Here is a 25,532-nt window from a genome sequence, read left to right as displayed (position 1 = left end):
GAAAAATATCACTAGATTGTAGTACTAAGTGACAATATAACAACCTTTTCAAAGTTATAAAATTAGTTTGGTCTAAACTTGTAACTTTATAGAAATTTTACTGCACCAAACAAGAAAAAGAAAACACAAGTACCCAATTACCCATACATTTACATTTACATATTCGATCTTCTCTCAAAATATGTTCTCTCACGTGCCTCAACCTCTTTAAGAAAAAAAAAAAACACACACACACACACAATAAATAAAACCAACGCGTTTTTTAAATGACGAAGGGTTGTCGGTTCACAGTTCACGCACCAAACTAATAAATAAAAAAATAAAAGTCTCTGCCTTTGAAAAAACGTTTAGCCCATCTCTCAGGACTCGTACCACACATGCGATGCCCACATTACTTTCTTCTGTTTCTTCTCCTCCTTCTCCCTGCCTTTCTTGAACCAGTCTTAGTCCACGCCCTCTCCCTTCCGCGCTCCTCCGCTTAATTCTTCAAACCTCTCCTCCCTAATCAAAAACACAAAAATTCTCGTTAGCCCATTTGAGAGAATATTGAAAACATGTTCGGTTGGAAGCATGCCACGGCGGTTGCAGTCTGCGTAGGGGTTGCTGCGGTCGTTGTTGTGATGGTTTTATGGCGATGGAATTGTTACAGGAAGCGTAAACAAAATGCTGGCAGCGGTGGCACGATGACAACGGCGGCAGCGACGACGGTTGTTAGGACAGAGAGTTTGCAAGATGGGATTCCAAAGCTTCATCGCCACCAACAACCAAGCAAGAGCATGTCGACCGGAAACAACTATTACGGCCGTGGGGTTTCCGGGAAGCCGCTGTTCAGCTGGGTCAATAATCCGACGTCCGTCACCGACGCCGTCGAGAATGGGTGGTCACGATTCGGCTTCACAAATTATCAGTCTTCCGGTTCGACAAGGTCGAGACTTTTGGCGATGTGCGCGGCCGGCGATCAGAGAGTTAGGGATGCAGAGCCGGAGATAAGCTGGGAAGTGTGTCAGGGATCAGCAGATTTCATGCAGAAAGTTCGACTCAATCCCGGGTCGAAAAAAGTGCTAAATTTATTAGGCGCTTCTGCTTCTGCCGCCTCTGTGATCAAAACTGCGCTGCCTCTGCCAGGCCCTGCTCTCGGAAGCAATTCCTTCCCGCAAGAAGCTTATTTCGAGATCACGATTTTGAGTCCGCGCGGCGGTGATGAAATGAGTCAGTCGATTGTCAAGGAAGGAGAGAAGATTAAATTGATTCAGAAGAGTTACGAAGAGAATCCGAGTTCAGATTCTTTGGTTCATGTGAGTAGTAGTAGTAGTCAGAGTATTAGCAGAATTGAGGAGTTGAAGCTCAGTGTTAAGGATGATATTCATCATGGTAAAAATGAAGCTGTGTTACTATCAGTTGGACTCTCCGTCGGCGGCGCTCTTCCACTCAAACTTCCCGGGAGTTATCCGGGAAGCATCGGATTCGGCTCCAATGGCTCAGTCCATCTCGATGGTAATTCTTGAATTGCTCTCTTCTTTTTCACTAATTTAACTGTGTTCTTGCATTGTGCATTATCCTAGCTAGGTCAAAAGGTATGAGTGTGCAAATTATCGAGGTAGCGATTTTGACATTCATGTTTTATCTGCTGCATTCCAAACTGAATAGTTTACGATTTTTTATGCATTCCGAAAGAGACTAAGAGAGGACTGTTGAAATCACTAGGTTTCTAGTTTTGTGTTATTTTTTGGCACAAAAAGAAAGAAAGGGAAAAAGTGGCAAACCAACAATAAATCAAATATCTACCTAAAGAATCTGTGACAGCAGTGTCTCATGAATTGTAAATTTGGAAATTAATGTCAGTATGGACCCATTACATGCTGCCATATCCTTGTCCTATCTGAAGTAGGTTTAGAGTGGTTGCTAAAACTTAATAAATAAAAAAACTTGACTTCTTACGTGTAAGGAGTTGCTCGTCACAGTAAAATTAGAATGTCGAGTATGTACGTAAGGCCTTTCTTTAATGAAATATCCTTGTTTAATGAAATGTCTTTGTATGTACATCAGACTGATTAATTGCAACACTATACCTTCCTTCACCCACAATTTTTGCAGTTTACTTCAAATTTTTAAATTTTTTAGAACATAGTGTGATTCATTTTTTTAACTTGGGCTTTTTTTTTTTTTTTTTCAGGGATGAAGCTTGTGTTTGAATCAGAAAAAGCAACATGGGGAAAAAGAGACAGAGTGATTGGATGTGGCTTTGATCCCAGACAAAAGAAGGTATACTTCACTGTGGAATCAGAGCTAGTGCACGTTATCCACTGCCAGTCAGAGGAATTCAGCACTCCTCTCTATCCAACCCTAGCAGCAAACACTGACATTACAGTTCTGGTCAACCTTGGTCAAAGTGCCTTCAAGTATGCCCCCGCCAATGCTCAGAGGACAGCTAACCCTTGCTTTGTGGGCCCTCTTGTGAGATCCTCAGCAGCTGCATTCTATGAAGATAGCATAGAGCTCTTCTCCATGGATAGAATTGACTCCCAGTGGCTCAACAGGTGCACAACCAAGGGCAACCAAAACCCTAACCATGAACTGGAGTTTGATGAGGAATCTGAAGCTGATTTGTTTGAGATTGTCTTGGAGAGTTGTGGAAGATCCCCACACACAGTATCGTAGGAGCATATCGAAGACATGTCAGTAACATAACGACAACGATATCTACATAATGTCAACATGTGTTACAACGTATCAAGAGTTGGTATCTATTGATAGTGTTGTTGATATCGTGGTCGGTATGTTAGATCTGTAGGTACACACGAATATCACTAACCAGTGCCAGAGAGATCAACAATGATAAATTTTTTCTTGGTTTTTGGCAAATCGGCTATATGCAACTGCGTGTGGGAGTGAGAAGGGTTTGCTCCTCATGAAATATATAGAGATAGAAACAGGATCATATCCTTCTAAATATTTTTTCATTTGTTTTCTTTTTGCAGGAGAACATTTGGTCCCCTTTGTATATATTTCAAAACTCAAATCTTTTGTTTAAGTTGTAACTGAGCCTTGATATTAATTGGAAATGAGGATTCTCTGCCCACCTAATCCTTCCCCCCTTTCCTCTCCTCCCACTTGAACGGTTACGATTAAACCATGTCAACATCTTATACTGATTTTTTTTTATAGAGATAATAAAACAAAAGGCAAAAGTGAGAGAAAAGGAGGGAAAGAGATGAGAATAGAAGAGAAGAGAATCCTACTCCGATGATGCCGGATCTCATCACTCTCTAGAAGGATGCTGATGAGGAAAAGGACTTTGAATGGCCAAGTGGATCTTGATGTACATTACAGACATGCAGTTGACACGTTAATGAATGATAACAACCTAAGTGGGGAAAGAAGCAAAAGACATGAATTCCATGAAACAAAAGTCAATCCCTAACCCCCAAATTCTCAATACAGGCCCCATTAAATTTCTCCAGAAGGGAGTGGAGATGAAAGGTCCAAATTCCATCCCTTCCCTCAGTCACCTTCTCTGATTGTAACACAGGTAGTGATTTTCACACTCCCTGCTCTCCTCATCTTGTTCTTATCTCTTAATTATCGTTTCGTTTATTTAGTCCTAACATTAGAATCAAGAGGAGTCCAAAATTAGAAAAATGGAATTGCAAAAATCACTTATACATTTCCCGTAACTCTGATTTGCAAACTCCAACAAACTATAACACATTCCATGGCTACATCCGAAAGACACCGGTCAATGTCATGGCTACATCGGAGAGAAAAGGAAAAAAAAAAAAAGAATAGAGTTTTGAAACCAAATCATATTTGCAATTCAAACGAGAACATACTTATAAGGTTGATCACGTCTTGCAGAGAGCCTTAAGCATGACCATCTTGACCAAATCAATGAGTTTATAGTCATACCTAGTAAAAGCACAATACATTATAGAACAGGTGGGTATTGCTTTGCCTGCTGTCGCACTCTTCGCTTGTACTCAGCTGGTTCCTGCACGTCAGGATAGAAATCGTCAACACAGTTCATATTTCATGAGCAGTCACAGAAGTGATTGAGAGACACCTAAAGATCAAGACAAACCTGGATAAAGCGTTGATAACCTTCGGTTTGTGCCGGATCAGCAGGATTAGGCTGGCCTAGCAAATCCTGAATGCCTACGAGGATTTGCCTCACTATGATGGCCGGCCTCCAACCCTGAAAAAAGAAATTCACGTTAGGACGACTTCATCAACGAACACATCTCCATGTACATGCTAGAGCAGTAGAGATTGCTTACTTTGTCCTCGTTGACAATCGAAAGACAAACAGTTCCAGAAGGATACACATTGGGGTGGAAAAAGCCCGGCCCTGCGGGTACTTGCATTTCGGGGGCTTGCTGGGGTAATCCTCACTGAAAATTTCTTGTAAGGATGTTACGCTAGCAACCAAGCAACCACTATCAGTCCATCATAAAAATCAGCATTCCCAATATACATCAGCATTATGAAGCTAAAAAAATGTGAACTTATCTTCAATATAATATATTTCAGAGACAGAGAGATATATATATATATATATATATCGACATACTAAACAATAGTATGAAAAAGCAGTCCAACAAACAACTTCTGGAAAAACCCTCATGCAATTCCCTATAGAAATTTATACAGTGAAACATAATTAGAACAAAATACAATAAAATTAAAAAACCCCCATAAAATCTAAAACCCTGATGCCCCGATTGAGGGGCTAGCTGATCACGCAAGTCAAATTCCGAATTAAAATCCCAACAATCCAAACTTACTACTTCAATTGCATGCCCTACAAAATTGTGACCAGAAAAAGAAAGAAAAGGACTCACAGCGGGTTTGCCGGGGATGATGCACTGCTACACCATCAAATTGACGGAGCCGTCCGAAGCAGTCTCCGGCTTCGCCACAAAACCCTAGTTTAATTAATCAACCATAAAAACGACAACTTCAAGCGATGCAATAATGGGCGAATGAAAATTGAATTGCAAATAATATGGAGAGAAGAGAAGGACGACGGTGGGTACGGACATGGGGGTGGTTCTTCCCCCACGCTTTTCGCTCCTCCGCGAGACGACCGCGCGCGATTCCTCCAGACATTCTCACTCTCTCTCTCTCTCTCTGAGTTTTTGATATTTCTTGAAACAGGATTGAATCTGATGAACTTCGTACTTCTGTCGTACGAGTTACGACGGAGGCTATGTTGTTTGTCAGTGATATTAGAAATCGCCAAAATATAAACTTAGTAGATTATCTTGAAACTTTCGAGAAATTTTTTATTATGACGGAAATAAAGTGATACATTATATTTTTATATGTAATTGGTTAGAATCTTATTTTTTTAACTTATTAATTTTCTAACACATATATCTTATTATTTATATAATACCACTGATCACATCAAAAAAATCTCACGGCAAAGTGCTAGGCCCGTACTCTACAAGAGTCCATCTTTACACGGCTTCTAATTGCATGCGCATTTTATTTTTCGATCCTGAAAACATTTTTTTTATTTTTAATTTGCGTCAAATTTAACAGTTATTGTTTTGTAGAATATGAAGATAATAATTTGATATTATAACGAGAGAGATAAACAAATCAAAATAAATAAATAAAATTGAAAAGGAGATGATCGATAAAACGCTACAGACTCTCCCAAGCGAGGATAGGTAGTACACGGACCTGTAGCTATCTTAATGTCGTGTGTGGGTCTTTTGATTGGATTGGGACCATTTGCAAAAAATATCTACTTAGTTCAAACGGTACTTCATGGCCCACGGAAGCAGCAATTAACCTTTTGTATTTTCTCAATTAATATTGTTGGGCCTAACATAATGACAATTATTAATTTTTGTGAAGGAGGATGTATGACCGTAATTAAGAGGTTGAAGAGGGGCAAATTCCTTTTTACGTATAAAATATGGGAACCGGATCCCCTCCTAAGCATGGGAAGCAGAGCTTGCTAAGCAAGCCATCTGAATTCTTGAAATCTGATTCAATGACTATAATATTATAACTTTAGAGGGTTCCCTGTTTGTAGTCATTGGATTAAATTTCAAGGTTTAGATGGACTGCTCAGCTGGCTCCGATCCCCATGCTCAGGAGGGGATCTGGTTACTAAAATATGAATGTCACAACCGAAAAATATTGCCCATTCTCATGTGTGTCATATAATATAAATATTCCAAACCCATAATCAGATAAATTAGAATTGTTTGTATAAGAAAATATTTTCATTCTGGAAATTAACATATTAAAGAGTTTTTCTTTTAATACAAGCAAAATCCGATGAGGGAGAAGTCGAAATTAAACATTTAAGTTACATTTCTAGTGCATCTCAAAATTAAACATTTCTATTAAAGGAAAAAATAAAAATAAATATAAATGATAAGAATAACAATTTTAAAGCTAAATTTGGTGTTATACGAAACTAAAATCCAACCCGAATCCAATCAATTAAACGCCCCTAACGTTTATTAAAAAAAACAGCGAAGAAATTTATTAGCCTCCTTAACTTGCTGAATATTTGAGTCTTGAAAAATCATAGTTGATTTTGATTTGGAAAATATAAAATTACAATTGAGGTGACACCATGTGGGGCGATAGTGAAAGGTAAGAAAACAATGGGCACAAGCAACACGAAAGGTCCTTTCCGACACTCTCCAAATGAGCCAACTCATACAAAAGGATTTGGATCCTCTTCGGTCCGAATTCTTCTGATCTAATAACATGGATTGTTGAATTTTAATTAAACGGTTACAAAAAAGGAACTCTTTAAAAATTATAATAATTATAATCATTAAATCAAAATACAACGGTTCGTCTTATTGGATAAGGAGGATTTGGACCCCCGGAGGATCCAAATCCCATACAAAAGTACAAACGCTACACACCAAACTAAACTTTGATGGGTCCCACACTCCTTGTTGTATTTGTCTCATCCACTTTCTTTATTTTCTCATTACTCAAAAAATTTCAATATTATCATTTAGTACTAGAGTATAGTAATATTCTTCATTATTGGTAAGTAAGAAGTTTTATGTTCGATTTTTGTTAAAGTCAATTTTGAATTACATTATTGATAGTCTATTATTAGGTTTAACGCACTCTTTTAGTGAATATCGTTTGTTCAACTTTTTTTAATATTGTCTTAATTTCTCAACAAAAAGAAAAAGCAAAAGTGTATTTTTTGTAAACAAAACTTGTTGTATGTTCTTTAAGGAATGCTAAAGCAACTCTTTTAAAATTAAGATTTTTTATATATATTTTGTCATTTTTTTATGTATAAATTAACGTTAAATTGTTAAAGGATAAATAATTCATAAAAAAAAATTTTTGAGAGAATCTTTTTTAACATTTCTCACATTCTTTATGTGTAATTGCATTGTTATCGATAAGGTTAAAAATGTAAGTCAAACTTAGGCGATGAATTCCATAAAGAGTTTAAGTCCGAATTGAGTTTTGCCACCTCACATTCATCATCAAAATGGTCTTTCAAAACCTAATTTAGTCATTTAAATATTTTTTTGCCATGTGAAAATCATGTATTATAAAATATTTTAACAGAAATCGATTTGAACTTAAATTGGTAACAGAGAGAACACATTTTATATATTGTAATCCATTAAAAAAAATAAGATCCAATTATCCTAAAAGTTAATTTAATTTGAAAAAATTTGAAATAGGTCGAATTTTATAAACTACATTTTGAAATAGGTCAAATGTTTAGTGATTTTTAATTTTTAAAATAGGTTCAATTTTTAGTTATTTGGACTATTTCAAAAAACCTCCATTTATTTTTAATAAATATATTGAGCGACCCCGTCATCCTTACCCCTCTATAAGCACCCACCACCTCTCACTTTTCTCACACCTTCATTTCCTACTTCTTGCCATTCCCATCCTCCCCTCCCTATTTTCTCAGTAACCAAACACACCAAAAAAACATGGGGCCGTACCGATCATCGCCGATCGTGGCGGTCCTCCTCCTCACGATCTTCTCCGTCTCATCGGCCCTTGACATGTCGATCATCTCCTACGACAGCAACAACCACCTCGGAGACAGCAAGTCGTCGGGCAGCTGGAGGACCGACGATGAGGTGATGTCGATATACGAGGGGTGGCTGGCGGAGCACGGAAAGGCATACAACGCTTTGGGAGAGAAGGAGAGAAGGTTCCAGATCTTCAAGGACAACCTTAGGTACATCGACGAACAAAACTCCAAGAACCTCAGCTACAAGCTCGGTCTGAACAGGTTCGCCGATCTGTCGAACGAGGAGTACCGGAACACTTACCTTGGCGCCAAGACCCGCGCGCAGATGAAGCGGGTGTCCAACAGGAACACCAAGAGCGACCGGTACGAGCCACGTGTCGGCGATTCGTTGCCCGACTCCGTTGATTGGAGGAAGGAGGGCGCGGTAAGTGCAGTCAAAGACCAAGGCAGCTGTGGTAAGTTTTTTCTAATCCTATTTATTTAAATTTTTTTTTTTTTGTTAATACGAAAATAATTCTGGTTTTATTTGTTTGTTAATGAGTAATCATTGATGTTTATCTTGTTGCGTGTTCATAATCCGTTTAGACTTTTGGGTTTGCTTGATGATAGAGCAAGGTGTGTGATTAGGGAGTCGTTGACTTTCATATCTGATTGTTTGTTGCTTAATCAAAGGTGTTTTAACGTAAATCAACCTTCGATCGTTCACTTAACAGCTGATGGTCGCTGATAATTTCGTAATCCAAAGTTTCAGACATAGATTTTGCAGTTTCCATGTTTCCAGGAGTTACCATGTATTTTGAGACCACACATGTGAACATAATTCCAATTTTTTGTGTTGTAAAAATGAAAAATGGATAAAACTATCTTCCTACTTTTGTGGTAGGAAAAAGAACAGGTAAAAATATCTGACACAAGAATCTCAGCTTCATTGAAGTAAAAGGGTCCTCTTATCAGGCTCTCCTTGTAATTCGTTGGTTTTGTGATATAAATTCTCCGAAAAAGTAGATAGTTTAGGATTCAACTAGAACTCAATTGGACCAGCGTATCATAATTATCGGAGAAATAATTAGTTGATGCATTTGCTCTAACCTTACCATGTGTCCCTGGCAAGTGATATGTAGGTTCAGATACTGCCATGACCAAATATTTGCATATGAAATCATGTTAATTTACTCTTGGAATAATTTTGAGTGGTAACCAGTTGAATCTCTGATTATATAATGCAGGGAGTTGCTGGGCATTCTCAACTATCTCCGCCGTGGAAGGTATCAATAAGCTAGTCACCGGCGATCTCATCTCCCTATCTGAGCAGGAGCTGGTAGACTGTGATAGAACGTACAACGAAGGCTGCAATGGAGGTCTTATGGACTATGCCTTCGAGTTCATCATCAACAATGGCGGCATTGATAGCGAAGAGGACTATCCTTACAAAGGATATGATGCCACATGTGACACCTACAGGGTCAGTGATCAGTATACTTTGTAACTTGCTTAGCTGAAGTTGAACATAATTTGAAAAGCAGTTTCGTCTCACCCTTTTGGTCTTTATTTTCTTCTATGCAGAAAAATGCCAAGGTTGTTTCGATTGACGATTACGAAGATGTTCCTACATACAATGAGAAAGCACTGCAGAAGGCTGTTGCCAATCAGCCAATTGCCGTTGCCATTGAAGGGGGTGGCAGAGACTTCCAGTTGTATATCTCCGTAAGTTTTCTTCGCTTTGTCTCACAATCTTTGGGAAAAACAATGAGAAATGCTCTCTTGTTAGTATAACAATTACTTATGTTGCTAACAGTTTGACTAGAGAACATTACTCCTCGAAGAATATTTCATCGTCCATTATAGCATATGAAACGAGAACACCTCAAATTTTCATATGAAGTTTGATATTTTTGTGTTGATGGCTTCTGAAGAACATGAACTAACTAACTTGCGTTGCTTTAAATATTATTTCAGGGTGTGTTTACGGGACGTTGTGGGACAGCACTAGACCATGGTGTTACAGTTGTGGGATATGGCACAGACGACGGACTTGATTACTGGATAGTGAGAAACTCATGGGGTGGAAGCTGGGGAGAGGAGGGATACATCAGGATGCAGCGTAATCTGGGCAACACCGCCAATGGGATATGTGGAATTGCCATGGAGCCTTCTTACCCCATCAAGGAAGGCCAGAATCCCCCTAACCCTGGCCCTTCTCCTCCGTCGCCGGTAAAGCCCCCGTCAGTTTGTGACAACTACTACTCCTGCCCTGAGAGCAACACCTGCTGCTGTATCTATGAGTATGCAAACTATTGCTTTGCTTGGGGATGTTGTCCACTTGAAGGTGCCACCTGCTGTGACGACCATTACAGTTGCTGCCCAAGTGACTATCCCGTGTGTGATGTCAATGCCGGAGCTTGTCTGATGGTAAGAACACCTAAAGCCTCATTGATAACCATTTCGTTTTTAATTTTAATTGTATTTCGTTTGTCGCCCGTTAAATTGTTTTCTTACATTGTTTTGCTTTCGTGTTGAAACAGAGCAAGGGCAATCCGCTGGGGGTGAAGGCATTGAAGCGCACCCCCGCAAAACCTCACTGGGCCATTGGTGGTGGAAAGAGCAGCAGTGCTTAAGCAAACACATAAACCTTGATGCAGTGGTTTAACAAAATTTAAGAAAGAAGAAAACCAGCAAAGCATGCTTGATATTACCTTCTTCGTTAATCATACCCGCGATTACGCTCTTAATCATAATTTAGATTCCAAGAAAAGGATGGTTTCTCATGGATTACTTCAGACGCTGATTTGTATATAGGGCTCTATCTATTATGTGTTGCATTTTATCAGTTGAAGGATTTACGGATTGTTGTGAATTTAGCAAATATACTCTGTAAAATCTGTCATGACTTTGGCATTGTCTTTTATCAAAAGTGCTTCATTCCCAATACTCGTTGTAATTTGCTTAATAAATGGAACATGATATTTCATTTCGCCAGAATGTGCTAATACTTTTCTAGTGTAAATAGTTGCGACAAACTTCTCAATCCGACCATTAAGAGTTTGTTTGGAACCTGGAGTGTTTTTAAAATGATTGAAAACGCGGTTGTTGAACATATTTGTTAAACCAATCTTTAATAAAAACGTAGGTCAATTATGAAAAAAAAAAAAAAAAACTTTATAAATAATAATAATACGAATCAATAGGGTAAAAGATTCGACGACAGACGTGGTGCCCAGAGGGGTCCGAAAGATGCAAATTGATTCCTTTGTTTTAAAAGTTATCAGCCTAACAAAACGAACCCCTCGATACTCTCCACTTCAAATTCAGAAGAAAAAAAAAAAACAATTTGACACTGATAAAAAAAATGAAAAAAATATAATAGAAAAAAATTAATCATGGCTTTGAGTCACCAACATACCCCATGTGGAAATGTAGAGTACCAAACCTTTGAAGCTGTCATGCAGAACAAAAATAGCATGGACTATGTCCACCGTCACTCACAATTTAATTTAGTGAACTTTAACGAAAAATTTTTGGTACTGTTCATTTTAACGAAAAATCATATTTTTACACTAAAAAATTAATTCTGGTACTATTTATTTTATCCTTTATTTTATTCTTATAGTTAAAACTCAAACTTTTCAAACATTTTTCAATAGTTTTTTTTTAATTTAATAATGTAATGTTAAAAAAAAAAAAAAAAAAGCGTATTCATAATAGCTGTTAAGCTTTTCGTTTATCTCGTTCTGAAGGGGATTGGTAGTGGGCCCCGAAGCCCATGGTGTAAATTAATCATGGATCGAATAAAGGGGGAAGTGAGAGGTGAGCGCCGTTTGCTGAATGTGACTTGTCTCCTCCACTACAAATTACAACGCAGAAACATACAAAGTCATAAATGGAAGCAACGCTGAATGTCACGTTCATGCGTGGGCATGAGCATGACAATTCACCAGCAGCTGGTTGTGGAACTTTTTCTCCCTCTGCAATACATAAGCCTTCGGCCAATACATATACAGGCCTCAATATGTTTAACCTTGCCTTCTTGCATATAGAAGGGTTTAGGTGTTTTTTTATTTTTTATTTTTTTGGTTTGGGCCATCCATTTGTTCTCTTTTGATAGAAACAAGATGTGATGGCCATGGGTCCTTTATGGATAACACTGCGATAGACTGTCAATCACAATGCGGTGTTTCGTAAGAAGTATGTTAGAGAAATGTTGAACAAACTGTATTATTTGACAAAGGTTGAGTCATATATACACTCATCACAACTCTTTGGTACAAGTGTACAACTTCTTCCATATGAATATAACGTTCATGGATATAATCATAATCATATTCCAATATTTTTATTCATCCAAGTCGGGAGAATAATGGAAAGAAATTAGAGATTTCAGAAGAGCAAGAGAGAGTAATCAGTAATTAGAGATGAATATAGCCAAATTTTCAACCCCAACTATCCCGTAATTCAATCAAATGCCAAACAGATTCTAAGTTCCAAATAACGATACATATCATTGTTTGAAAAATATCTTGAAATCTCAATTGAACTTTCTTTTTTTATTTATTTTTTTCATTACAAAGTGATATTTTGAAGTCAAAACATAGTAGGTCGAAGAAAAAAATCCTAACCAATCCAGTTTCAAAGTTGAGCCTTCTAGTAGAGGCAGGTGTGCCACTGTTAATTTGACAACTAGACAGCTAGAAACTTGTATCGACGAGTCAAGTCAAATATTTGCACCACAAAAGTTATTTGTTTGTTCATTTCAAACTAGGAGGAGTACGTAGTCAAGTCTTCTCATCATCCAGTGTTGCTTCCACTATAAGAATCTCTCTACTATATGGTTTTACATTTGAGATGCTGAAAATCTTGCATATTTCAAAGTAACAAGTCGCAAGCAAAACAATTCAGTCAATTTGTCATAAAAAAATAAAAAATAACGGAAAATGCAGAGAACTGACTGACGATTACGTGCAAAAATTTCGCCAGAAATACGTGCATGCAATATGCAGCCCACTACATTGTAAAGGAAGGAAGGTTCGAGCTTCTCTACATGCTCTCTTGAATTTCTGTATTTTCATTGGTGCTCAACTTTTTGTAGTCATATACACATGCCTTAGAATCAAATCTAAAACTTCTTATTTGCAATTAAAGAGGAATATCACTAGACTATAATACAAGGTGGCAAAACAAAAACATCACTTACAGACAAAACATAATCGAAAGAATAAGAAATTCAGGCGGCTCTTTCTTTTTTTTTAAAAAAAAAAATATATCTCAAGAGAGGGGACGGTTTGAAACTATTACAATAATTTAGGAGATGAGAGTTTTGAACATGGATGCATGGGGGCAATTCACCCTTCCGAAGGCTAGGAAGACTCACAGAGACTTTTAACTTCCCATAACCACCATCGTGTGATTCACTAACGCTAGGAATCGAATCAAAGACAAACCGAATAGAATGACCTGAAATTCGTAATAGTTTCTAACCCAAGACATACTGTGGTGGATAGCGTCAAATATCTAATTGAACACGCTAAAAAATATCATTAATTACCCGTAGGGCCTTTCGCACGCATGCAGTAATTACGTAGAAATATGATGAGCTTGACGTCCAAACCAAAATCTTCTGTAAATGGTAGTGTTCACGTAATTGGGTGGGACGCGACGTTTAAGCCAACTACAAGGATCCCAAATCGGGAAGTCTTCTCCACCGAATAGCGTCTCCAAAATTCCAAATAGGAAAACTTTGCAAGTCAAAAATTGGGGGCTCTAGAATTACCTGCAAACATTGCATATTTCCTCGAAATTTCTCAAAAATAAATAAATCATACCATTAAAACAAAACTTTATCATTACATTTGACCTCCCATTGACTACCTTCAATGCCACGCGTCCATTCTAAAATTTCTGCTCTATATATCTTCTGCTCTTTCTAACAATAGGAAGAACAAACTCCTTCACTTCAAAAAATTTCAGAGCGTTCGGATTTTCATTTGAGGTGAAACGATAGCAGGTTTTTTTTTTTTTTTTTATCAGTGGCCTTCACAATTGATGATTCATTCAAGGGCAAACCCAGAAACCTTCTCGATGCATTCTTTAGTTCTTCGTCCAAACAGGTAACTTCATATTTCTTTTTTTTTTTGTTGTGAAATAGCAATTAACATTTTTTGTGTTCAAATTAATTAACTAGGTATTTTGTTAATTAATTATTATCATTCATTGCTTTACATTATTTTGGATTCTTTAAATGAATGGTTACACTATTTTAGAACTTATATTACTGCTCTGCTAGGATCTTACAGCAAACACTCCATATAAATTACTTTTGAGAGTGAATAATAATCCTCTTCCTGTAATTAGGAAGAAAATTTGGGTACGTGGAATCATATTCAAGATATTGATTTTGGAGTAGTAATATGCTTTTAAAAATAGTAATTAAGGCATCACAAAAGAACTAAAGTTAGACATTGGATTAATTTTAAGTTTTTATGGATTATTTTAATTATGGCAATAACAACTAGCTGTCTACAACAAATTAAGAATACGCATAATTTTAAAGTGTTATGAATATTTTTATGCTTGATTAATTAAGAAACTGAAAAAATTCTACAGGCTAGATGCTCCCAGAAAATATATAATACTTATAAAAGAAACAAAAGTTTAAAGTTCATCCTCTGTGATCTGTGTTCACAACGACACAACGTTATAGACTAGAGTTCTCCTTTCTAGTTAGTCTAAATTACGTTGTTATGTTGATCAACTTTGTGTATATTGATTTTAGAAAGGAGAACAACTTATATGAAACAAGTATATTATTATGCTTGTGGCATGTACTAAAGATGCAATGTCAAATAAAGAGAAATTTTCAAGAACACGAAATTATAGAGAACCGCACGCAAACATAAGATGGGAATGGAAAGCAGAGATGAAAAAATTGGAAGGTTAATGCTAAAATGACTCTCAAAAGTAAGACTTTCCACGAACTCTCTGTCACCTCATATTTTTGGTACGAAAATTGACGTTAAATTGTAAGGTGAGCCCATGAACAGTTTATACTTTCAAAGAGTCTCTTTTCCATTTCTCAAAAAAAAAAAAAAAAAAAAAAAGGATTATCAACGTCATAGCAATTATGACTAAATATTGCCGTAACTGTAGGTGTTGATTTTTGAAATCCTAATGCTACACAGTTCGAATTCCATCTAACAAAGGGAATGTTGACCAAACTAATGGACATTGCCAGTTTGCCATATTAGAAATAAAGTAAAAGAGTTCCATTTTCTTTATAAAAGAAAATTACAAAGAGAAGCCGTAGGGCAACAACCGCCGCAACCAAGCTGACTGAGTATCAAAAGACAGGGAGAACATCCAAACATGAGAATCTGAGGATCTATGACCAATCTTAGCAACAGCAAAAGTAAAATTGTTATGGTCTGACAACTTCCCCATTTGTTACTTACGGGTAAAAAAAAACTATATATTCATGTCGTTGTGTACTAAGTTACACATCTAATAGTGATGGATGATCTATATCTTGTTTAGTAACATTAGTTTGTTGTTGTGTTTAAGTAGCGTCGCTAAAACATCTAAGGATAATCAACATAGAAGATGACACAACTTAATTAGTCAATGACGGTTAGTCTTAGATTTATTGCGCCACAAGAATGAATTGATAATTTACAGTGTCCATACAAATTAATGAGAATTTACAATATACACTAGTCTCTGAAACGCAGGCAAATGACTAAAACTAACATGTTTCTAGTAACAAATGGTTTGACATGTGCACAAATAAGAGTTGTTAAGTTAGACACGAATGGTTGGGATTCATAGTGAGGATAGGATGACAAAGTTCATAAACTTCTCAACCTAAACTCCAACTAGGCGATGAGCGTACCAGGATGAACAATGGCATCAACGGCCCCGAGTAGGTTCATATTAATCCAACGGATATTTGGTATATGGTCGTTGGTGACAAGGAGAATCCAATGTGACTTGAGAGTTGAGCCGTTTTTTTTTTTTTTTTTTTTGTTTTGGGTACAAAAAGAGTTGCGCCTTTGACGTAGCTTACAGTGTCTGGTTAAGTCGAACCCTCCCACAACCTCACCACCTTTTCATTTTACCAAACAAAACAAAAAATTAAAATCAAGTAACTTTTGAATGTGATACGTTTTTACTGTGATACTTTGTGCTTGTTATACAGTAACATATAAATTTTTTTCTGATATAATATTATAGTATTAACATGAGACGGTCTGTGATGGTGTGTAGTGTCATATCCTAGGGGCTCAATCAAAGAATCCATTTTTCAAATTCATATATATATATATATATGTTCTTTTAGCTAATTTCTAAAAAAAATACTAAGCAGGGTGTTTCAATGTAAAACTTTTTATGAATTCTATAATATTTCACAACTTAACATCAATTCTTATAATGATATTATAAAATATTATATAAAAAATAAAATGACAGATAATTCATCGAACATGTCATTTTTGAAAAATTCTCATAGCATTTCTCAATTATCTTCTTGTTTCGGTTTCCCTGCCGAACTTCTTGTTTCGGTTTTCCAGCGGAAAACAACCCCACCACCTCACACCAATGACTTTTGCATTAAAAGCTGTAAAAGGTCAACTCTACCACACTGTCTCCCAATGAACCTTCTTTCCCTCTTCAGTCAGCAATCCAACGGCTATTCTTAGCCTTTTGACCTTATCACTCCCTCTCTCTTATCATTTATACACGGTCTTCCAGCAGTTAAATGACCCTGCCAGAACCTTGCCACGTGGAAACACATCACTGGCCTCTGCCTTTGAGAGCAAGAGAGAGAGAGAGAGAGAGGGCCAATGCTCTGTTTTCTTATGAGGCAGGACATCTTCTGTTTGACTCGAATCATCTTTTCCCCCTTTACCTCTGTTTTCTTCCACCTTTTATTTTCCATTTTTCTTCCGCCGTTGTATTAATCTTCAAGCAAGGATCTCTATAAGTTCAAACAACCCGTCGTTTTTTGGTTTCTCGACCGACTCATATGCCGTGTCGAGGGCTGTAAATGGCCCTGGAACTAATGATGGGATTGATTGACAGTTTTGCAGCGAAGAGGGAGGAGAATGCCGTGAAGGAGGCGGCCTCCGCCGGAATCCAGAGCGTCGAGAAGTTTATCAGCTTGATTTCGCAACACCATCACCAGTCGGTGTCGTCGAACACGGAAGATGAAACGGAGTATAAAGAGGTGGCGGACATGGCAGTGACCAAGTTCAGGAAGGTCATTTCGTTGTTGGACAAAGGAAGAATCGGCCACGCTCGGTTCCGGAAAGCTCCGGTATCCCAAATTCCGACACCTTCAATTTCAGAACCCCATGATCAAGAAACAGAGCAACCTTCTGTTTTCAGAACAGAACAATCTTCTGCTTTCAAGGTTTACTGTCCGACGCCGGTTGTTCGCCTTCCGCCGCTGCCGCAAAATCCTCATCTAAAAACCTACTCCGGTTGCGTTGAAAAAAGGTATTGGGTGCGCTGAGAGAAAGATGGATTCTGCTGCTGCTGCTACCATCAGCTTCTCGCCTTCGGCACCCAAAACTGTCGCGAATTCGTTCATTTCTTCTTTAACTGCTGGGGATGCTGCTGAGCAATCGATCTCTTCTGGGTTTCAATTCACAAACATGTCGCAGTCGTCTTCGGGTAGGCCGCCGCTGTCTTCGTCGTCGTTGAAGAGGAAGTGCAGCTCCGTCGACAATGTTTCTCGTCTCCGGTGCGGCTCTACTACTGGGCGTTGCCACTGTTCGAAGACAAGGTTGGTGTTCATTAATTATCATGATTTTTCAACTTTTTTTCAGATGTTCGATGTGGGTTTTTTTTTTCAAAATTGTGTATTTTTAATAACTTGAATTGGTTAATTGGATTGAGCAGGAAACTTAAAGTGAAAAGAGTGATTAGGGTTCCTGCAATTAGTATGAAATTGGCTGATATTCCACCTGATGATTATTCTTGGAGAAAGTACGGTCAAAAACCCATCAAGGGTTCCCCTTATCCAAGGTATTATTTCTTTCTTTCATTCATTACTTAATTTTCTTTTTAATTTTATTGAATGATTGTTTGATTGTACATAAAGTCATCTTTAATCAACCATTATTGGAGACACTGAAACTTTAACGTATTTGAAATACATAGCTGCATTTAACGGTCAATTACTTTTAAGTTATTTTTAAAGAATTAACGGCGAATATAAAGCCATTATAAACACGACCCATACTAATATGGGATACTATTATAACGTAGAAAATTTTCAGTGCGTTTGTTCCGAGCACACTTAAAAATCTATGTTAGAGTTTAGCATTGTTTTATGCCTTCCGAGTCAATGCCTTCCGAGTCAATCAATTCAGTAACGTAGCCGCATTGCTTTCTGAATGTCTGGTTGCCTTTTTTTTTTGTCCGAATGCAGAGGGTATTACAAGTGTAGCAGCGAGAGAGGTTGCCTTGCACGCAAGCACGTGGAGCGCGCTGTAGACGATCCCACCATGCTGATCGTGACCTACGAAGGCGATCACAATCACTCCCTCAGCGTCACCGATCCAACGGCCACCCTCATCCTCGAATCGTCTTGAAAGTCAACTCATCCAACGGCCCGAGATGTTCTTCTTTAATTAAGAAAAATTCGAATTAAAAGAAGAACAAAGAATATCATGACTTGTGCTGCAAATTAGTCAACGATCATGCGTTGCACCGTCTCCAAAGAGGATTAGTGGGAACGCCAATATAAACTCAGATTCGTCTTTGTACTTTGTATTTTAAATTTTTATTAATTTTTTGGGGTTTTTTTTGTTAAGAATTTTAATGTAGAAGTGAAAAGTGATAATAGGATTAGGTTTAGAGATGATGGATTTGGTGTTAAGTCAATCATGCTAACTAGTGGGTTTTGTTTATTTTTATTTTTATTTAATTATATATACTTGTTATTGGTGTTATTTAATTAATATATGATGGTGGATTTTGATTAGGATGCCCACTTTTAATTGTTCCAATTCCCACTAATATCTTTTCATTAATTTTAGAGAAGTGTTATTAGCACTCTAAAAATCTCATTCTACATTCTTCATAAGTGTATTTTTTCTTTCCCTAATATATAAAGTTTGGAGTATAGAATGAGATTTTTGGAGTGCTAATAACAATTCTCTAATTTTATCTTTATTTTTTTGTAATATTGAGGGTCAGCTAATGCATGGGCATTTTATAAGTTTTGCATTTGTTTATATGAAGGAGTGATGGTGGGACTTTTGACAAGTTGAGTTCTAATTAGTACTGGTGAGGGAGCTAGGGAGAGAAAGGACTTTGAGCATCGTATGGTACGGAGAACTAATTTGGATAGGATTATTCATTATATTGGTGACGCGTTTATCAAACGAGATAGGAGTAGAATGAAATGAAATTGTACATAAGTATTCTGGCATTTATTAATAGGGAATTGTTATTAGCACTTCAAAAATCTCATTTTACACTTCAAATTTATGATATTATGAAAGAAAAATACATTTGTGAGAAGTCTAAAATAAGATTTTTGAAGTGCTAATAATATTTCCCTACTAATATTTAAAAAATTAGAAATGGGTGGATTCCACTTAATATCAGCATTCGAATTCCTAAATTACTCGGAATTGAGTACCTAAATGGAAGTTAACTTTGCACGAGACGGAGAATTATTGGCGAGAGGAGTGACAAGTTGTTTAATTTCAAAGCAAGCTTAATGCCAATACTAATTGTTCAATTAAGAGTTAACTTTGCACGCATTGGAAGTCTTTCCAGTTCCAAATGCGGAGAGAAGAGTGATACGTTTCATGCAACGATCAAGGTGAATTGTGATGGCACATGGCTTAAAGAAACAGGGCAAGGAGGCTATGATTTGGTGGCACGGGACTTTGCAGGGATTTTTAAGGCGGTGGGAGGAATGGGGAATTTTTTGTGTGAATCAAGTTTGATGGCAGAAGCAGAAGGTGTACGAGCAGCCTTGCTTGCTTGGATAGAGGGTTTGATGTGATTCAGGTGGAAGCGGACTCTAAGGGGCTTGTGGATATGATCAACCAAACAACAGAATCAAATGTTGTTATTGAAAGTCTTCTCTTTGACATTAAGGGTTTGCAAATGCAATTAAGGTTGATAGAGTTTATTTTTACTCCCCACAGTTGTAATGGGGCAGCACATCTAGTGGCTTAGTTTGTCTCTCGTATAGATGATGTTCATACATGGGATGCTTTTGAACCAAAGTGGTTGTTTAATACTCTAGTTTTTTATGTAAACAATGCGATTCGAGTTTAATAATTCTTATCTTTCGACAAAAAAAGAGGTGTGCATGACATCTTCAATTATGCATGAGAAACCACTTTAAATTAGGAGAGATTTTTCAGTGTTCTCAAAACACAAAGTTATGCATCCCATGATATAATACAACTGCAACGACATTAAAAAATATAATTCTCTATTTGTTATGACACACAGTATTTTGGATGCATGAAAAAATCTCTGATAAACTAGGTTGTTCAAGATTTAAATCAATCCGGGTAAACAGACATATTCAATCCCATTTAATCGTTTGGATGGTGAATTGGATTCCATCACTAAATCCAATACTGAGATAATTCGTCCTCTTAATCAGAGTTACATGGCATAATTTCTCCTCTCTTTATTTCCCTCTTTTGGGTTTTTGGTCATACAAAATTTCTGCTGCACGGCCCAGAAGAAGCCCAGAAAAATAGTGGTCCATGTTTCAAATAACATTGGGCTTAGTTATTAATGATCCAAGTCCAAACCCAAGAATACTTTTTCATCTTGGAACCAGTTTTGTTACGGTAGTCCAAACTTTTAGGAGCTGGTAAGATTCATAGGGACATTTCAACATCTCCATGATCACCATCGTGTGATTCACCAGCGCCAAGAATCGAACCCAGGATGTGCCGTGTAGAATACAGATCTGTAATTCGTCTCCACGCTGAGTAACGCATGATGACAATTGACACATCACATAATTCACAAATTTGATATAAAAAATTAATCTGACATTACTCAATGAATAAATAAACAAATTGGTGTCCATTTTCATCCAGAATTCAGAGTTTCAATACAAGCTGCCCTTATTATTGACATAATGTTGCATTAGCCCCCACCAAAGGTAATGGATGTCGGTTGGTTAATGGATTTATAAACATGCTGATGCCCCTCAAGATCAACAAAAAGTATCGGTTGAAACTGAGAATTCACATCACCCTGCCTCACTCGTCAAGTGACGTACAATCTACAAGAAAATAACGAAAGAAACAAAACCCAGCTGTACATTTAGATTTAAACATTTAACAACGAACACAGTGGAGGTCCAGCAACATTGACTTCTCGAGCATCTGCTTTGGCATTATTCTGTATCTTTTTGACGGCAGTGGACTGAGGGTCCGGGAAGATCTTGCCATGTTTACAGGTTTGATCGAAACTTTAAGATGAAGTCTCTGCAGAGTTAATTAAAATAATTTCCATGGGACTCTTAGAGTCTTTTTGTTATTTTACTTGAATCCAATTTTTTAAACTCAAAAATAATTTTTAAGTTTTAGGCTTTAAAAACTTGTTTGGTATGACTATTTATAAAAACTGAACTCAAGATTAACTTAAAAATATAGTATATTCTCTAAAAACACAAAAAAAAATGAGTTTTTAGAATTTTTAAACTTAAACTCACTCATTTTTTTTTCTCTCCCTCCTCCCCTCTCACTCCAAAGCTATCTCTCTCATTTCTTCTTTCTCTCTACCCTTCTCCTTTTTTTTTCCCCATTTTTCGTCTCTCCTCCAATCTGCTCTCATTATTTTCTCGGTTTTTTTCTATCACTCCTCTTCCTCTCCATCTTCTCCGATCCTCTCGCTTCTTTCTCTTTTCTCCAATCATTTTTTACTTTCTTTCCTTCTCTCTCCTCTTTCTCTCTCAACCCTCTCTTTTTAGATCTCTTTGTCTAGTTTAAATTGTAAAATTTAAAATTTTTAAATTGCATACCAAACAAGTTTTTGAGTTTTAAAGAAAATTGTTTTCAAGAAAAATTATTAAGAAATGTTTTGAGAAATTATAAAAAATTTCAAATAAGTTACCAAACAAGCCCTTAAATTTTTATTTCTCAACTCTCTTCATTTTAAATGTGTGAAATTAATTCAATATAAAAGTTTGACACTTGGATAGAACGTCTCAAAAGTGTTGAATTAGTGCTTCGTTGAGCCACCCAATCATGAATCATCCACTACTTTTGGATTTTTTTTTTCAATTTAAATTAAATTATGAGTTAAGAAAAAAAAATCAGTAATTACGGTTGAGTAAAAAAAAAAAAAAAAATTATGAATCATGAAAAAGTGTGTATAATTTGGCATTAAAACCCCAGCAGTGAGTGTCTTGTTCCATTTGCTCCAGCATAAGAAAATCATAGCCTTTTCTTATCTCTGAGGAAAGAATGAGAAGCCCTGATTCCACCAAAGCTCTAGTTTCATTCTCAACCTTCTTATTTCTTCTAACCTGTCTTTGTATTGCTAGTTATGTAGCAGTAGCATTTCCGTTGCATGAAAATTCTTATCCCGTAACAAAATATTCCAACAAACAAACCCTCGAGTTCGATTTAGGTGGCCACCGCAGAAGAGGCAGCGGACACAAAAGCCACCTAAGGCACAAAACCCCACCACCACCACCACCACCACCACCACCACCACCACCACCGGTACCACCACCACAAGTACCACTACGGCCGCCACAAGCACCTCCTCCTACAAAATTGCCAGACAACCAAGAACTTGTATTTGCAGACCAAAGGCTCAAAATAGTCTACCCAATTATCCAAAACTTCAAGTCCCTCATCACCTCAGATCCACTAAACATCACAAAAACTTGGGTGGGATCCAACATATGCAGCTACAAAGGCTTCTACTGTGACAGCCCTCCAAACAACAGCTCCGCCATTGCCCTCGCCTCGATCGACTTCAACGGATTCCAACTAGGGGCCCCTTCTCTCGACGGATTTCTCGACCAGCTCCCGGACATTGCCCTCTTCCATGCAAACTCCAACAATTTTTCCGGCACAGTCTCCCCCGCCATTGCCAACCTCCCCTACCTCTACGAACTCGACATAAGCAACAACCAATTCTCCGGGGCGTTTCCCTCCGCCGTTCTCGGCATGAACACCTTAGGTTTCTTGGACATAAGGTTCAATTTCTTCACTGGGGCCGTCCCACCGCAGATTTTCACTCAAGAACTTGACGCCCTATTCCTAAACAACAACAATTTCATGCAGAATCTTCCCGACAATCTCGGCAGTTCTCATATTCTCCTTCTCACCTTAGCAAACAACAAATTCACGGGCTCAATTCCATCGGGCATTTCAAAAGCTTTCGCCGCTCTGACTGAGATTCTGCTCCTAAACAACCAACTCACAGGATGCTTGCCTTACGAGATAGGGTTGCTAAAACAGGCCGTAGTTTTAGATTTCGGAAACAACCAGTTAACCGGGCCGTTACCGTTTTCACTGGCCTGCCTCGAAAATGTGGAGCAGCTGAATTTTGCGGGTAACTTGTTGCATGGCATGGTACCTGAGGTGTTGTGTCATGAGCTGCAAAGCTTGGCGAACTTTTCGCTGTCCGATAATTACTTCACTAATGTTGGTCCGATTTGTAGAAGCTTGATCGGGAAAGGAGTGCTCGATGTTACGAACAACTGTGTTCCCGATCTTCTGTTTCAGAGACCGGTGGAGGAATGTGCGGATTTCTTTGCGCACCCAAGGTTTTGTCCCTTCATGTGGACTTATACTTACATTCCATGTAAGCTTCCTGGTTTTGGTTCTTTGTTTCCTCCATTGCCTCCTCCACCGTGACGTACTAAATTTGTTCATCTTCTCCAAGGCTTGTGGGTGTAAAAATTTCAATGTAAACATGGTGATTCATTCTTTTCACTTATTTCAGTGTAACATAATGCATGGTACATTTAATATGAGAATTATGAGTAATGTTATTCGTACCATGTTTTTATACCATATTTTTATACCACCTTAGATCCTTAGGTGGCATTTGATGTAAATAGTCACATCACTTGAAAAATTTGCAAAACCCAAGGAAAGGAAGGAAAAAAACTCCTTGTATTCCACAATCATCATTAGCTAAATAGTTTTTCTTAATTATTAGTTTATTAAAGAATGTCAAATGATGTGGATGTTCACATTAAATATCGTCTAGATGATATGAAAATGTGGTATAAAAACATAGTATGAATAGAAACCAATGATTCCAGTTTGATTGCCTTTTAGCTTTGTTGGTCACTAGAGGATTCCAGTTTGATTCCACCCTTCCTCAGTATTGTTTGTATCAAGAAACCAACGATTGTTGTAGCTTTTCTTTTTAATTTTTATTGGATGAATGGATAGGACAAGACACTTATCTGCATAGGATATCCATTCTTTATTAACTGGCGTAATCTCAATTATTTGTGGATAATAACATTTCAATAGCACGACATATTCAAGTGTTGTTGATACATTATCGACATTATTGATACAAAACAATCATTTGTTAAAGGATGGAGGTCCTTTAGAGAGCATTTCTATATAACCCACTTTGTGCGATTTCAAAGATCGGAGCATAGTATGCACCGTTGGATCCTTAGCCATTAAATCCTTGACCACACATCTAACCGTTCATTCATCTAGTTCATTCAAAATTTTCACACTTTGTGACAAGTTAAGAATCGAAGTTAGTGGGGATGGACAAACGCAAAAGAAGAGAAAGGTGCTTGCTTTATCAAAAACTAATTTATGGTCCAAAAAAATTGTCCAGAGAGAGAAAGAAGAGGGTGATTTGCCTCTGTTACAATCCTAGAAGAACCTGCAAATTTAAGTCTTGAAGGCCTTTTAGCAATGTCACTTTCTGGGGACACCTTTTTCATGAGCCAAGTGCTTGGTAGGTAGGAAATGTCCCCTGTGCCCTAGTTGAGTGAGTGAGGTAAGGCAGACGGTTCGATGAACTCACCACCAATTATATATATATATATCCTTGTGTAATTTGGAATTTAAAATTTGGTCACTTTTGTAAGTATCTATTGTTAAATTACTATTTATCTGTTAATGGAGATTTGGAGGGCTGCACTGGATGCAGCAAGTGGGAAGCAAAATAAGTGTACCAAGTGGAACTAGCCACTAAGCATCCACTGTTTGATTTGGCTGTGCCAATTCTTCAAATCTCTCCTGCTTTTAGACGGCCATGGAGGCCTTGGGACATGATCTCAACTACTCGGCTCGTTGTACACCTCTGATCCAACTACGCCGCCACTTTGGTGTATGCTTGCCGTCGAGTTTTACTTATAAAAACAAATGGTTACAAGATGACGGTTGGAATGATGCAAATTTGGAAGTGGTTGGAAACCAATATGGAACTGAGAATCTCTTTTTATTATCAATGGGGAGGGGCACTACTCAAAAAAGTCGTGGGGGATAAGGATGGAAAATATTCAAATGTTGCTTGGTTTACAAGATAAAGAGGGCGGTGGCAGTGGCACTTC

General features: G+C 37.5%; 4 protein-coding genes and 1 pseudogene across 4 annotated transcripts; 4 read left to right on the top strand and 1 right to left on the bottom strand.

Moving 5' to 3' along the window:
• LOC103955137 lies at positions 1-3,077 on the top strand. Its single transcript, XM_048580656.1, has 2 exons — positions 1-1,494; positions 2,174-3,077. Exons 1-2 carry the CDS (start codon positions 555-557, stop codon positions 2,656-2,658), a joined length of 1,425 nt encoding a protein of 474 aa, XP_048436613.1. The 5' UTR covers positions 1-554; the 3' UTR covers positions 2,659-3,077.
• Positions 3,078-3,680: 603 nt separating this feature from the next.
• On the bottom strand, positions 3,681-5,106 carry LOC103950450 (annotated as a pseudogene).
• Positions 5,107-7,868: 2,762 nt separating this feature from the next.
• On the top strand, positions 7,869-10,971 carry LOC103950458 (low-temperature-induced cysteine proteinase). Its single transcript, XM_009361670.3, has 5 exons — positions 7,869-8,454; positions 9,226-9,461; positions 9,563-9,703; positions 9,956-10,408; positions 10,522-10,971. Exons 1-5 carry the CDS (start codon positions 7,953-7,955, stop codon positions 10,612-10,614), a joined length of 1,425 nt encoding a protein of 474 aa, XP_009359945.2. The 5' UTR covers positions 7,869-7,952; the 3' UTR covers positions 10,615-10,971.
• Positions 10,972-13,939: 2,968 nt separating this feature from the next.
• On the top strand, positions 13,940-18,977 carry LOC103950466 (probable WRKY transcription factor 7). Its single transcript, XM_048580644.1, is given in 5 exon segments — positions 13,940-14,100; positions 17,069-17,464; positions 17,466-17,774; positions 17,891-18,016; positions 18,423-18,977. Coding segments are annotated over 5 exon segments (1,059 nt in total). The 5' UTR covers positions 13,940-14,035; the 3' UTR covers positions 18,586-18,977.
• A 3,221-nt stretch (positions 18,978-22,198) lies between these two features.
• On the top strand, positions 22,199-24,002 carry LOC103950476 (uncharacterized protein At4g06744). The gene has a single exon (XM_009361691.3). It carries the CDS (start codon positions 22,450-22,452, stop codon positions 23,854-23,856), a length of 1,407 nt encoding a protein of 468 aa, XP_009359966.2. The 5' UTR covers positions 22,199-22,449; the 3' UTR covers positions 23,857-24,002.
• Positions 24,003-25,532: the final 1,530 nt, after the last annotated feature.

Source organism: the organism of the source record quoted next, unplaced genomic scaffold, assembly GCF_019419815.1.
Source record: "Pyrus x bretschneideri cultivar Hongxiangsu unplaced genomic scaffold, Pyrus_bretschneideri_v1 Contig1, whole genome shotgun sequence".
Classification (NCBI taxonomy): domain Eukaryota; kingdom Viridiplantae; phylum Streptophyta; class Magnoliopsida; order Rosales; family Rosaceae; genus Pyrus; species Pyrus x bretschneideri.
This window is presented reverse-complemented; position numbering and strand designations above follow the sequence as displayed.

Bases quoted from the DNA above. Each gene is read 5' to 3' on its own strand.
- LOC103955137 (XM_048580656.1), top strand. From the start codon at position 555: ATGTTCGGTTGGAAGCATGCCACGGCGGTTGCAGTCTGCGTAGGGGTT. The intron at 1,495-2,173 runs GTAATTCTTGAA...TTTTTTTTTCAG, and splicing joins TGGCTCAGTCCATCTCGATG to GGATGAAGCTTGTGTTTGAA.
- LOC103950476 (XM_009361691.3), top strand. From the start codon at position 22,450: ATGAGAAGCCCTGATTCCACCAAAGCTCTAGTTTCATTCTCAACCTTC.
- LOC103950458 (XM_009361670.3), top strand. From the start codon at position 7,953: ATGGGGCCGTACCGATCATCGCCGATCGTGGCGGTCCTCCTCCTCACG. The intron at 8,455-9,225 runs GTAAGTTTTTTC...TATATAATGCAG, and splicing joins CAAAGACCAAGGCAGCTGTG to GGAGTTGCTGGGCATTCTCA. The intron at 10,409-10,521 runs GTAAGAACACCT...GTGTTGAAACAG, and splicing joins ATGCCGGAGCTTGTCTGATG to AGCAAGGGCAATCCGCTGGG.